The sequence below is a fragment of the Montipora foliosa genome, chromosome 2, assembly GCF_036669935.1.
Source record: "Montipora foliosa isolate CH-2021 chromosome 2, ASM3666993v2, whole genome shotgun sequence".
Lineage (NCBI taxonomy): Eukaryota > Metazoa > Cnidaria > Anthozoa > Scleractinia > Acroporidae > Montipora > Montipora foliosa.
The window spans coordinates 2,800,686-2,815,685 of NC_090870.1; the positions used below are offsets into that span (position 1 = coordinate 2,800,686).

Consider the following 15,000-nt stretch of genomic DNA (forward strand, 5'->3'; position numbering starts at 1 on the left):
TTTCAAGTGTTCAGCAGCTTTCAAGGAAATAAACTTTGGTTGAACGGTGTGGATGTTCACTGAGGAGATAAAGTATTGTTGGTTGCACATGACCTCCACAAGACCTAAAACTTGGTTGTGTACATGTAACATGGTTTATGGTTGTCAGGTCAAGAATAGCAGAAATGTACAAAAAATGTAAAATGCTGTTGCAGAAGAATAGTATATTCTCATTGAATTATTGTTTGTAGCATTCTTATTCTCGCCAACATTATCATTGTTTAATCTTGACTGAGCAAGTGAACGATGCTTGGAAGTTATGTTGTCATAGTAAAAATAGAGCTTAAGCGCAAATCACAAAACATTCCTTGACAAAATCTAAATTTTAATGAAATACAAGCACCCTTACACTTGTCACACCAAGGCTGTTAATTAACTAAAGATGGCACAGAAAAGTCCAGTCAGTTAAATACTGATGTGGAGAACAAGAAAAAAAAATAACAGAATACCAATTCAAAATCAGGAAACTCAATCAACAACCTTTGCATGACACATGGTGGTGCACTATGTACAAATCTATCCAATGTGTAGTGGAAATATGGGTCAGTCAACAGATTTACTTTGGATATTTTGAGAAGAAAAATCTTGACTTGTGGTGTTAGTGGAAGTCTTTTTATCACTAATGAAAGTTGGGTTACATGCCTGTGAAATGTTGATAAGCATTTTATTCTCCACAGGCAATTCTCCACCAAAAATGCTAGAACTTTGCATCGTTGGCCGACAGGGATTTTGTGATAGCCTTGTGCTGTCCACTTCCATTGGTGAAGGCAAGTTAGGAGGCTCTTGAGAATTGTGTTTTAGTTTTAGACTCGCAGTCTCCTGAAGGGCTGTTGACACAGGTCTGACAAACTGTTTGATACTTTGAGAATTAGTTGATGCAGGGGAGACAGGAAACATGGTTGTATGGACAGATGAATCATAGCAGTTCAAGCCATCCACCATTGTCAGATTTTCAAGGCCAAATTTCTCCAGAACATGTTTGTGCACATACCAGCGCAGGCGATCAGTTCTTCTTTCTTTTGTAGCAATGTTTAGAATCTTTTTCTCAATTTGTCGTTTTGAGATGGAACAATTTTCATTAACTTCTTCATCAGTGACGTCTCTGCATAGGCATTTGGATGTCCATTGCTTCCTAAAGAGACTCATTATCTTGTGAATTCCAACAGTGTTGCCATGAATAATTTTAAGAAGCAATGGCATGGCTGTAAAATAAACAAAACGTTACTAAGGAATGCCTATTGTTAAAGTGCCCCTGTGAGTAAAAAATCAATTCTTATTTTTCTTTGGATTACAAAACTATGTTAACTGAACACTAAGCCTGGATTTCCAAAAGACACCTGTTTAATTTAACTGGAATTTTCCTATTTAAGTAACTAATTAATGGTCCACCATTACTAACTTTAAGATCTTGAGAGAGCTGGATTGAGGAGAAAATGACACTAAAGGCTCACTAGTTTAAGAATGCAATGCGTGTATGGCACAGAATTAATGTGCATCACGGGAGTTTTGGGCTTTCAGACTTTTAAACTCAGGTTTTGCATATATATGTATAGTAAGCTGCATTCACACAATGAAATTTAATTTTAAGCTAGTCATCCTTTGACGCCACCTTTCCCTGGATCCAACCAGTCAGTTTTGAACATGAGTAATGCCGGACCGTGAAATTCAAAACTTACACTCTAAGTAAATGGCCTTTGGATAAAGATCGAAGATCAAAATTATGCCAGTCAAGTTTTAAGCAAACACACTTTCAAAATCTGAAGGAAAAAAGGAAGTGATTTTTTTAATCACAGGGGCACTTTAAAAAGTACTACTGGAAATTGTCGCATATTACACCTGTATTTGGTGGTAGGCTGTGAAAAGCAAAAAGCTCAAGTCAGAGCCAGGGCTTATTTGGGTCTCATGACAGGAATTGCTGCTCCATTGCACGGTTCATCCCCGTACAACTCCCAACCCACTTCAACTTGGGTGTTGAAGTCAGTGCAGAGCTTGGCTTCTTGGCTTCTTGGCTGAGTAAATAACACTGTGACATTGCTTTCATTTTAGGTTGATACTGATAAGGATGATGATTATTGTTGACACTAAAAATTTTAGGGAATTAATATTTGAAGTTAAAGTACATGTACCTTCATCTGGTACATAGAGAGCACCACTATTGTTTGAGGAATCCGTGGTTGAAGGGTTATTTCCAGTATTTGAATTTGAGCTCTCAACATGTATTGGATCGTCAACAAGCAAGCATGCTGAAAATTTCTTGAGGGTCAAGTTGAATGATGCTTCCTTTGACCACAGGCAGCCCACTGCAACAGGCTTCATGGGTTTACACTTTCTCTTCATCTCTGCTTCCCAAGCCTTGGCTTTTTCCAGTTGTTGTTCTCTTTTATGTTGACCACTCTTGACCTGCGAGGAAAATTTCACGAGTGAATAGGGAATCCAAGATGGATTGCTTGTATTTCAGTGCATCATAGAAAATACCATCTTTGCTAAAAAAGGGGTTATAATTTCAAAAGAAGATGGTGCTGCCTCAGTGTGGAGCAAAACAGGGTACCTACGCAACTAGTTTATTCATTTATTCATGTCACCATGGTTCCACCAATAGCAAAGCTCCTTCACCTCTGATGAACAGCAGTCATTTATCCTATGCAGACATTATGAGGTATCATCACAAACAACTTATCAGTTTTGGAAGAATTTTTGCAATGCAAAGCAGTTAGTGATGTCATCTTGGGGGATAAGCTGATGCCGTTCACTACATTATGCCTTGGTAGTCGAACAAGTGACTCTTGATTTTGTTTAATTAAGTTTTACAATGCAGTAAGGGTGAAATTTGGAAGCAAAATTAGCAAAACATGCTTGGTATGGGTAAAGATATTCTTGCCATTAAAGACAAATATTTGAGGTTGCTGTCACTTAACCTTATGAAGCCTCAATAATAATCAACTCAGACAGAGCCCTTTAATACCTTTCCATCATCGCCTTCCTTGCTGTTACTATCTTCCAGGTCTTCATCCTCTGCCACACCCTCATCATCTGACAGGTAACCATGGGGAACAAAAAACCCATCATCATCTTCATCATCATCCTCACCATCACCCTCATCTTCACCCTGAGAAAAAAACAATGGGTTGTATGATTTTATATTAGGGAGTTAAAGCAAAGATGACAGCTATGGCGACAACAACGCCATAAAGCAAAAATATTATTGGTTAAAAATGCTGCACATACACCTTATTCCAAAATGGCCACCATTTAAATATTCTTTTGTTTTTATTCAAATTAGCCCTTGATGCCTCGTTCTTAAGCTTAAAATTCAAAAGAACATTTTATCTTGAACGAGGCATCAAGGGCCAATTTGTATCCGCATAAATCAGTGGCCATTTTGGAATAACGTGTATGCAGCATGAATTTCTGTGCATTTCTTTGTTGCACTCAACAAAACAACAACATGAAATCACCAAACTTTAGGTTTTGGTGACAACGTGAGCATACACAACAACGAACTATTTATTTGCTGACTTTACTTTAAAACCACTTGTACCAAACCAGTTATGGGATAGTTTGCAAGCATTGTACAACTTGAACAAGACTGAATAATATTATTGCAAGGAACTTGCGATAGAACGAAGTTATATTTTGGAATGACGTTTCCGTTGCCGTAGCCATCGTCTCTGCTTAAACTCCCTATTAAAAGTTGGTTAGCATTATGTTTTACCAATGTTTTGTTGAAGAGAAATTAAATTAGTGTTTTAATTATAAAGTACTAAACCTCTTTATTTGGTTAAACCCTCTTCCCTTCCCCTACAGTATTCAGAGTTATACTTGAAGTGAATCTGGGAGAATAAGGACATTACATGTACTTTAACTGCCTCAGCTAGTCTTGTTTACTTGATTTTTTAATGTCTGCCTTTTCTCCTCTAACCTTGGAGTCTATTAAAAAATATATTTTCTATGTGATCCTTCTCTGTAAATGTTACTAAATGGAAACTTTTCCCATAACTGTGTTTTAAATTTTTGTCTCATAATTCTACAATGTGCAATTTACTCACCTCGCTGTTGGATAGACTTTCCCCTGGCTCCTCCTCTTCCCATTCATCATCACTATCCACCTCATAATCAAGCAGTTCCTAACAAGTTCAAAAGATTTTTTGCATTTTGCTAGCCAGAAGTAGTCAAAAGGAGAACATAATAAACTGGGAGGTGGTGACCAATGCAGAACAATGAAAGAAATGCAAAGTTTTATTTCTCTCTCTCTCTCTCTCTTAACCATTTGACCCCTAACCCAGTCGGACTGACATTGTAGTATTTTACTCTGTCAAATGCCAGATGATTTTACTTGTCAATGGGGAACCCCCGGGAGTCAATGGGTTAACCCTGAATTCTGTAGACCATACTTCAAATAAATAACTATATCCTAGCAGTGTAGCAGCTACAGGGTAGTGTTGTTTGGTAGATGTATTGAGGCACGCCTTACCGACACTAATTCACTTAATTTTAATGAAATTACCAACCCCACAAAAAGTTAAAAGGTCACTTTGGATCTAAGAGAGACTAACACTTATTCAAAGACTACATGTACCATGTCTTTTTTAAGAGGGTTCCTTGGAGATATTTTTCTGCTTTTTTTCCTCCATGTTCCGTAATATGCTGGTCTGTAGTTTTTATGGAACTGAAGCAGCTTGTATTTCAGCCCTGCTCTTGAAGGTGAACCATTCATGTTACTTGGTTCAATAATTTCAATGCTTGAATTGCTATTCTCATCAACAGTGACAGTCTCATTGTCTATTGTAAAATCGGAAGTACCCTCTGTTATTTCAGGAATGGTGGTGAGCTTTGTCTTTGTGTACTTTGGTCTTGGTTTTCTCCTCTCTATTTGAGTTAAATACAATTCTACGTTTTGCTGCAAGAAAATCAATTGGCATCAAAGCATCAAATTAAGAAGTGTACAACTCAACTATCACAGAGAATGCAATATGGGGTGCTTCCCCAAGAAAATTCCCTGCTTGGCTATAAAAGTTAATCATTTGCAGACTAAAGGTGATGGTCCTTTGAAAACATGAAAGACGTTTTAGTTACCAGCTTCCATTAACCACTCACACATTTAAATCAAACAAGACTGATTCTGAACTTTATTCTTCAAGCTAAAGTTGTCTTGAACTTTAAAGAGGTAAACCCAAAAAGAAGTCTTTGTCATTTTCTTAAAAGTAAAACTTGATTTTAACTATTCTTGCCAACACTTGGCCGTGCCTGTAGATTGTTCAAGAACTAGGTACATGTACAAGAGAGCACATAGTTTTGAGGTAACAAACATCTCTTGTTTATCAATAAACCATTGACAATAATATTTAATAAAATTACCATATCATTCCAAGCACTGCCACACAAAATGCACTTTTCAAATGCTTTAAGGACGTTAGTGCCAAAATTTTCCTACAGTGAAATTTTCTTCATTTCTTGCTGAGAGTTAGGTCATAAAGTACTTACATGTACTCCAAAAAAGAAAAAAAATTTGGGGGTCACCGACTTTGTTTTGGAGAAAATGGCAGTGAGAAAATGCCTCAATTTCACTAAATCGGTCATCATAATAAGATGTAGCCACATCTGCTCATCCATCAAAAATCATAAAAATAAACACTGTTAGAGTGAAGGTTTCCGTGCATGGGTTTTTAGGAGTGGGATTTTTAGATACCGGTAATTGCATACCGCTAGGGAAGTCGTAAACAATAGAGTTCATCCTCAATGATCGTTGGGACACTGAAAAATGCAGACTGTGCAAACCGTCTGTAAAATGAAAATTCAGTTAGCCTGAATTAGGCCTAAATATCATTCAGGTTAGCCTGTTTACGGTTAGCTCTCAATAATAGGGAGGGTAACACCATATTTTACCCCTGGTCTGCACAGTCTGCATTTGGGGTGACCGATGATTGTTTTGGCAAGCACTAAATACAATACAATACAATTTACACAATATTAAATTCAAAGCTAAAAGCTTGTGGGGTCGTGTACAAATTACAAATTAGTGATGAAATGCTAAAAATTCTAAATACGACATTCAAGGGAATAAAAATAAAATAAATCATAATAAAATACTAGGCATTTATGAAAACAATCTAAAATTTTGCGGGACTAAGACCTTGAAATTAAAATCGTTAAAGGCATAACATTTAATGATATTTTTCAAAAAGGACTTCATGTCTGTGCAATCTAAAATAGAACATTTTGAACGACCTATGGAATTCCAGAGGACAGCCCCTCAATAGGCAATGGAGTTTTGACCATTTTTTTGACGCAAAACTTGGAACTATCAACCCACCCTTCATTCTTGAAACAGATCTGTTGCTGTGGGTCATCAACTGTACAACTTAAGCATGTGGAAGCATACCATAGAAACATTCACTTCCCTTGAATAGCCTTGGCTTAAGGTTTAGTTCAAAGAATGCTGCATCATGATCATTACTAGGACTTGGAACATGAACTTCATTGGAAAGCAAATTAGGATTTGAAGTGAACATTAGATGAGTATATTTTTACCCTGTGTGGGGTACTTGATGACCTGATTAAGGCAGTTTTCTAGGATACAATCAATAAGGGTTGTAGGTAGTTGTACATCTTTTCGTGACAAAACTGAATAGTCCATCCAATCAATTCCAGGTAAATTTCTGGCTTGGCAGCCAGCATTTTGATATAAAAACAATGTCAGTCATCCAATAATAGAAAATCCACTGGTCAAATTACATCAGGAGAGGTTCAGAGGGTGCCAAATTAGCTGACAGGTGCATAATGAATTGTGCAGATCTTGGGAGATGTGACACAATAATGCCCTCCCTGATCTACATATTATCATACTTGGCCTTATCCAATATCATTAGAGTGACTTTCATATGACCTTGAAAAAGTGTTCGCAGTTTGCTTCACGTACCAATGTTTGACAAGCTTAAAACAAACCTCCTCCTTATTCCCACCAAAGAAACTCCTAATAAGGGCAGGAAACAGTTTGATTGCCCAATCACATTACTGCATTTCAAATGATGGCAATTCGAAACCCCAATCACTTTCCAGAAGGTTCCATAGAGAGATGACGTTCTTTGCATCCGTGTTCGCTAAGCCAATGAAAATTTGCGCTTGTTTGTTTTTGTTTCATAAGCCAATTAATGTTTTGCATTTTTGTTTACGTTGTGTTTTTATGTTCATTTTATAAGGTCATGCGAAAGTCGCTCTATTACTAGATGTACATGGAGCAACTTTATCTTTGATACCACCACACACTCCCACATGCTCAAACCTGCTTTTGAAGTTCTGCATCTAATGTGTTTTTAGCATCAAGGGATAATTCTTTGCGTGTAACTGGAGATAGACTCATTCCCGCTTTAGGTTCAAATGGCTTGAACCTACTGTCATTTTCTGCAGCAACCTGATGTTTAATTAATAAGTACAGTGTATATTGGCATCAGCAACATAGCAATAACTCAAATAAAGGATATGTCTAAGCAAGTGCAAGTGGTGGATTATCTAGGGAGAATAAAATCAATTAGAGCAAATCAAATGATGGTTGAGAAACCGACGTACTCTGAGAAAACTGCTTGTACTAGAGAACCAATAAGCATAACTTGTGTGAAACTGTGTTGGGGAATAATCGTAGGTAGTAGAAGACAATTAAGGGCTGACACTACTTGCCAAACCCGTTCCCCAAGACAACCATGGATGCTAACCAAAACATGAACTCAAACTCAAAACATTCTCAAAGATGTTAGTTACAGTGCAGTGTGATCTTTTAGCACTGGTAAAAAATCTCAATTTTTGCTACGCCAAGTCCTAAAAATAGGCACGCAATGCGTACATGTGGTAGTGCAGTAACATACTCAGCGCTTTATTCCATAATTGTCAATTGAGATGCGTTTTGTTTTCCAGGAGATTCAAGGTTAGTCTTTGCGTAATATGTAGCTCTAATTGTACACGGTATTGTTTTGGTACCATAAATCACAGTAGTGCCATGGTACATGTCCTGAGAATACATGTGGTTACTAGTAAAATATTAAACCCAGAAAGATTGAAGAAAACAAAATATACAAATATGGATGAAAAAGTAAATAAATATTGATACACAGTTTTTAGGAAGAGCAGAGGCAAGTTTTCAGGAAGTGTCGATCAAGAATGAAATATAATTTTTGCCATCAGCAACAACATTTGCAATGTGAAAATAACATAAATCTTGAACCACAAATATACAAAATTACCATCGGTAAAAAACATTTTGGTAGATTTTTGCTACATTTAATTTTTCTATCGTACTTTTGGCTGCACATCAAGTAAATCACAAAATCAAAAGCATCGTCAAATTCAGCGGTCGTGAAACAAAACTGTCAAAATGATGGCAAGACACCGGATTTTTGTTTTTTTTTATCTTTCAAGTGTTATAAAGTTTGGCAGGAAATGTGCGAATAAAGATCATAATCTCTTAACTCTTGAGGTTGACCACTGTTTCTGCAAAGTCAAAAATTTACTCTCCTAGACGAAGTTATTTATCACCAGGTAATTCCATCGTTTTGGAAATAGCAGCTGCTTTATTATTCATCAGTGTCACAAATTCTTGCCGATTTTGGCGCTCATTTTGTAGAAACTCAAGCACCCTTCCAACAGACCTGTTTATGTTGGTGAGTTATGCACGTGCTGCGGCCCATTGACACCACGGACTTACACTCTTACAACTCGGTGACATTGTGTGTAGTGCAGTGCACTACCACAATAAAAAGTGATTCACACAAGGGCTTTATGGCTTGGTTTAATTAAGGCATTTGCTAAAAACAAAGAAAGTCCTCTTCCTTGGAACAAGGAGCATAAGACTCTGAATGCTCTATACCTGATGCACTTTAAGTTGATCATTGCAACTTGATTACCTTTGGCATGCTACTACAGGACTTGATGAAAAAATTTGCAAAATTTGCTTGGATTTTTTGCTTTTTCCTCTCCTGAAAGAAATAAAATTTAAAAAAAATAGGAATCATCTGTGTTTGTTAGCTTTGCCTCAGACTGGAATTGAAATTAAAGAAAGAAATCATTTCAATAATCAAAATAATGATTTTATTAAAACAGTGAGTCACTTGAAATAGAGGATGGTTTGAGCCAAGGAGTTAGATATCTCAATGGAATTTGGAATCCCTGTACCATGGTCAATTTACAATATCAACTCCGCTGATAAAACCAAATTTTTGTGTACCACTTCCCCACCGATGCAGCACCACAGTTTCTTTAGAAACTACATGTACCCCCTTTATCCATCTTCAGAGTCAGTCCACCAAAAGTCCTTCCCAGGACTACTTTCACCCAGATGATCAAATTCCATTGAGGTTAGTCACTTGAGTTGCACTGAACAAAAAAAAGAAGTAATTGGACGTATCTAACTGGACCAAAACATTTCCAGTCTGACAGCTTTTTTTTTTCAGTCTACCAAATTGAATAAATAAAACTACCTGTTCTTCTTCTACACTTCTCCTTTCAGCCTCTCGTTTTCTTTTTTCTTCTACTTTCGCACTAAAAGTTAATAGATAATAATAGGTTATGGACAATATTCAGCCCAAAACACAACAACAGCCAATATTCAGGAAAAACAAGTTTTTTCAGTAACTGACTTGTTTTTATTGGTTTTGTATTTGTGTTCATGATACTTTATAGATCTCGTTCCTAGTTGGTGGGTACACGCCACTCAATATAAAATTAGAACTATAATCTTAAATGTCAAAATCACAACTTAAACATTCCGACTTAATTGAATCAATCATCATACTCTAGTACGTTCGGACTAAGCGACCATTGTTTACTGATAACATGACAACAGTTCGATAAGACATTCCTCCCTTTCTGTAGTGCAGTTCTTCGAGTTATGTGATAAACTATTGATGTACGAAGATGTCTACCAGTCGCAATTCACCCTTAATCTGGTTCAATTCTATTTATCGGTGTCACAGTTCATTATTTTCGGATATAGTCTTCCAAACAGTTTGGGGGTCTTCTGTCTTGTCCTGATGTTCGCACTGGAATGTTGGGTGGATCAGGAGGTGGAACTGGCATTCCAATTGCAGGTGGGGTGGTTGTTTTGGCTTTGTCAAAATACTTAATTAGGGACACTCCTTTTGCGCGGTTTTGTCTTTTGACACTCGTATCAAGTTTCTCCTTGGTCATATCGGGTTTTGTGTCATATCAAAGGTCATTCGCGGTCATCCTCGCTAGTTTTACCCTCCCTACCCACCCTGGGGGTTTCTATTTTATCGCTTATAGTTTTCAATAAACTGATTTTGCCCCAAACTCGAGCGTGTCTTGGTGTCTACTAATTTGTCTGCATTGACTGGATTCCTTGTGTTTGGTGTTCCAGAGGTTGTTTCAAGTTCTTCTTCATCAGGTTGTGGTGCTGTTGGTAGGTTTGGATCTTCTCGGTATTGCTTAACATGAGAGGAGTTTCAACTATACATGTTTCCATTAGCGTCTCGCATTAGGATTTGAGATCCATTGACTTGGATTATTTTCAAGGGCTCTGGATTGTAGGTGCTGGTGTATTTATTCCTGTGTTTCTGTTGGAGTAGTACTAAATCTCCAGGTTTGAGATCTCTGGTCGTTGCTCTTCTTTTGGAATCGGCATACTCTTTCCCACGCTGCTTAGCATTGTGGTCTGTTTCTCTGAGCTTGCTGTCATTCTCTTCTTGGTCATAACTTATCCTTGGTAGTTTCGTTTGCAGCTCGCGGTGCACGAGGAGTTATGCTGGTGTTGCTTGAGTTGTTTGATGAGGTGTTGACCTGTAATTTCGAAGCATAGTTGGCAATGTTTTCCTCCAATCCTTGTTAGTAGCATTAGTAGTCAAGATGTGTTTCAAGAGGCTTTGGTTGAAATGTTCCACTTGGCCGTTAGCTTGTGGCCAATATTCGGTCACGGTTTTTCGTCGAGCCAGTCTAAAGTGTTGGCGGATGTCACTGACTTTAGGATTTTCACCTCTGGCCATCTCGAGTAGTAATCAGTAAGGACTACTACCGATTCTCCACTGGGAAATGGTCCGCACACATCAATAGCCAGGTGTATCCAGGGCTTTTCTGGAAGCTCAGTCGGACAAACTGGTTCTGGTCGTTCCGGCCGGCTGGTAACTTGACACGGATGGCAGGATTTAATGTGTCCTTCAACTTGGGGGTCCATCTGAGGCCACCACAGTTTCGAACGGATGTGTTGTTTACATTTTGTCATACCCGTATGATCTTCATGAGCCAAGGAGATTGCTCTTTGCCTGAGTTTGGTAGGAAGTACTATGCGGTTGCCTCGCAGTAGGATGTTTTGGTCGGTGATGCAGAGTTCTTCTGATATGTGTTTGTACTGTGAAGGGAGCTTGTGAGGCTTGTTTTTCTGAAGGTTGTCGCTAATCTGCGTCAGTTCTTCATCTACCGCAGATGCTTGCTGGATTTCTTGTGGTGTTAGCTGCTTGGCCAGATAGTGAACGTATCAGTTCTATTGGCACATGCTTCATGTTACTCCGTGGTAACTTGGTGGGTAAGCGTGACAATGAGTCAGCCAGGTTGTGTTTTCCTGGTCGGTAGACTACCCTGAAGTCATACTCTTGAAGTCGTAGAACCCATCTTTCTACTCTGGCGGGGGTGGGTTTGCCTTGAAAACTGATCTTTGGCTTGAAGTAATATTTCAAAAACGACTGCGAGTGTTTCATCAGGGTTTCAAACACAAGAAAACTGATGAAAGCACGAGGCTGCAGGCCAAGTGCTTTTATCATTTTCCAGTATTTGAAACCCCGATGAAACACGAAGCACAAGTTTTTGAAATCACTTCTCCAACAAAAGAAAATTAGTTTAAATTATCATTTGAATAAGTTTTCTCAGTTCAACTATTATATTTGAGACGTGAAATGTCCATGATCCTCAAAAAAATATGCATGATCCTATCACCTAATTGCTGCGCTGTGACAATTTTTGAATATTCATCAACTGATGTCACGTTGTTACGTAGCTGTTTGTCAGTTCTGAGCGAACACGTTGCTTCGCAAAGCAAATGACAGAGTGCAGATTTAGACCTCCTAAAACTAGCGAAGAAGAGGAAAAGTGCGTGGCCAGCGCTATTCTGAGGTAACGTGTGCATCTAGTCTGATAAAATTTCTAACGTCAGTGCCATTTTAGGTCGGAATTGTACAGCAAGGTTGAAAGTGAACCAAAACACGAGGTCGCCACCATGAAGCGAGATTTAAATTTAGAAAAAGAATGGCCTTTTCTGTTTTGGGCAGTTTACTAACTGTACTGTAACATTCAATGTTAGCAGTAAATAATTTAGGTTTAAAGTTTGTTTCGTAAAATGTGTGATTTAATAAAGTTGTTTATCGCCATGTGTTTTTGTTGCTTCGTCAATATGCAGATTAAGAAAATTTACATCCGTGTTTGAAATCGTTTCAAACACGGCCGTGTTTTCAACTAGATTTTCATTGGGTTTCTAAACCCATCCACCTGACCAGAATACGTTGCTCTGGTTGGGTAAGAGCTGCATGAATAATTAATGAGTTTGAAAAGATATGTTCAAGTGGGCAGTGGTCAGTTTCTAGCTCAAAGTGTCTTCCATACAGATATTGGTGGAAGTGTTCGCAGCCAAATACAATTGCAAGAGATTCTTTCTGCAGTTGAGCGTATTTCATTTCAACTTCTGTTAGTGAGCGACTTCCATAGGCAATTGGTCAGTGGAATCTGCTCGCTGCTGTAGCAATACTGCTCCTAATGCCCAGGTTGATGCGTCTACTACAAGCCGAGTTGGTGGGGTGAGGCTGTAGTGTGCCAATACCTGTGGACTTGCTAGAGCTTGCTTGGGTTTTATGAAGATTTCATCTTGTTCTTTTCCCTAATGAATGGAACTTGTGGTCTTGGTCAATTGGCGTAGAGGGTACGTGACGCTGCTGTAATCAGTTACGTATCTGGAACAATAATTTGTCAATCCGAGGAACGGATGTACTTCTGATGCGCATTTTGGCAGGGAGCGTTGGTTACTGCTTCAATCTTCTTGTCATCGGGGCGGATTCCTTGACCAGAGACAATGTGGCCAAAGGCATTGATTTCACGCACTCCAAAGGTGCATTTGGGGAGTTTGAGCGTGATGCCGTTGTTTTGGAGAGTTTCGAGTAATTGGTCTAATTGCTTGATGTGCTCATCCATGTTCTTGGACCATAGCCATATGTTGTCGGATATGTTCTCACAGCTTGGAACATCTCTGATAATTTGGTTGATGACTTTGTGGAAGTATTCTCCTGAGGGGCAGGCTCCCATGTGGCCTGTCATCTGGGGTCTGGAAGGCTGTAATGTAGCGTGACTCTTTGGCGAGCGTGTGCCAGCGGCGTCGTGTGATTGCTTGATTTGGGATGCGCATGTCGAGCACAAGACGAACATCTCCGCCCTTCTTGGCTACTGCAATAAGCGGTGAAAGCAAGGGGGTTGATCCTTCAACTTTCCCAATAATTCCTTGTTTTCGCATTTTTTCAAGTTTGCTGTTTACTGCTGTTTTCATGCTGTGGGGTCTTGATAGGGTCATTGAGCGACTGGTTTAATGGATGGGTCAATGTCTAGCATTACTTGTATGTTTTTGATGTTGCCCATTCCTTCAAACATTCCTTTGTGTTTGTGAAGAATTTGCATGATCTCCGGATTTGCGTGTTCAAGGGTGTTGGCGTTGATTTTGACATCCAGTAACTCCAGGGTCGTACATGTTTTGTAGCTCAATACACACTTGCCATTTGTTTTTGTCACGAGAAACTTGTCAGTTTTTGTAATGGTGTTTGATTTAATCTTGGCGGTGAATTGTCCTAACAGTTCAATCAGCTTTTCTGCTCCATACGGAAAAACATCTTAAGGAGAGGTTTCCAACTTGATGTCTGGATTTTCCTGCTGGATTTTCTTTAGATCAGTAGCACAATAGACATGTACAATTGTGTAACATATATCAAAAATGCAAAATTTCTACAAATTTCTCCAAAGTCATGATAACACTTTAATTTGCACAGTAAAACACACTAAGGGCCGAAATAATTATGTTTTGCTTGGTTTTAGCTTTGTAGACAACATTTCATTTTTATGCTCCATTTTGTCCATTGAAAACCTTCTAGCGTAACGAACGTGACCCAACCCGAAGGGACATTTGCATTTAAAACACGTGCTTTTCTTGAGGTTTTCACGGCTATTTTTGGAGTTGTTACGTAACAAACAGCTTCTGGAACCTTCTTGGGAGGTTACCAAGGGCACATGTTGTTGTTTCATGGAAGGAATTGCCCGAAATCATGGCGAAATTGTCATGTTGTTTCGCTGTCTTTCTCGCGAGAAAATCCTACATGTAATAGGAGACTCATGGAGAAGCGTTTCACAAGGCTTAAGATTTAGAAAAACTCTTCTTGCGAGCTACCTACTTTATATTTTAACGTGGAAATGCTCATGAACGTTCGTTTTGAGATGAGATTCAAATGTGGCGGCAATCCGAAGGTTTTGGATCCATTGCGGGCATTTGGGAAGAGTTTGACTTTCTTTGATGCTTTTAATGGCATATCAAACCATGGAGCGTTTCACAAGGCTTGAGATTCAGACTTTTTCTTATTGCGTTGGAGCGAATGGTCCTAGATTGTTCATATTTTCAGGAAAGAGTCCCCAGAAAGTGAGAACGCCGTCTGCGGTGGTATTTTTATTGATCACCTCGTTTTTGTAACTTGTCTGGGAACCTTAATTTTAACTGCAGAAGTTCAGAGCAGTATCGTGACGCCCTAACTACGAGGTACTTTTTTGGAATTTTAACCATACAGATTCTAGTTTTAGAAAAGTTGAGTTATTAGGTTGAAAGTATGTTTGGTCCTTGTAATTTTAAGATTTTTCCAAACGATAATGGGCGTTTTGGTCTAGATATATTTTTTATCGAACAACATTTCATCTGGGTAAATGTTACGGGTGACGGCCATATTTTTA

General features: G+C 38.6%; 1 protein-coding gene across 2 annotated transcripts in view; it reads right to left on the bottom strand.

Annotated features, from left to right (window-relative positions):
- The window catches only part of LOC137992057 (chromatin assembly factor 1 subunit A-like), a 20,271-nt gene that overhangs the window by 50 nt on the left and 5,221 nt on the right, over positions 1–15,000 (bottom strand). Inside the window, exons 6-13 of one of the 2 annotated variants that reach the window (XM_068837136.1) lie at positions 9,504–9,564; positions 8,931–9,002; positions 7,319–7,447; positions 4,616–4,936; positions 4,086–4,163; positions 3,002–3,145; positions 2,166–2,439; positions 1–1,241 (exon numbers count right to left, since the gene is read on the bottom strand). The exon at positions 1–1,241 is cut by the window's left edge and continues 50 nt beyond it. In XM_068837136.1, coding sequence (XP_068693237.1) covers positions 583–1,241; positions 2,166–2,439; positions 3,002–3,145; positions 4,086–4,163; positions 4,616–4,936; positions 7,319–7,447; positions 8,931–9,002; positions 9,504–9,564 — 1,738 coding nt within the window. In that variant the 3' untranslated portion in view covers positions 1–582. Of the gene's footprint in view, positions 1,242–2,165; positions 2,440–3,001; positions 3,146–4,085; positions 4,164–4,615; positions 4,937–7,318; positions 7,448–8,930; positions 9,003–9,500; positions 9,565–15,000 lie in introns of both variants that reach the window. The other variant, XM_068837138.1, reaches the window with a different exon arrangement.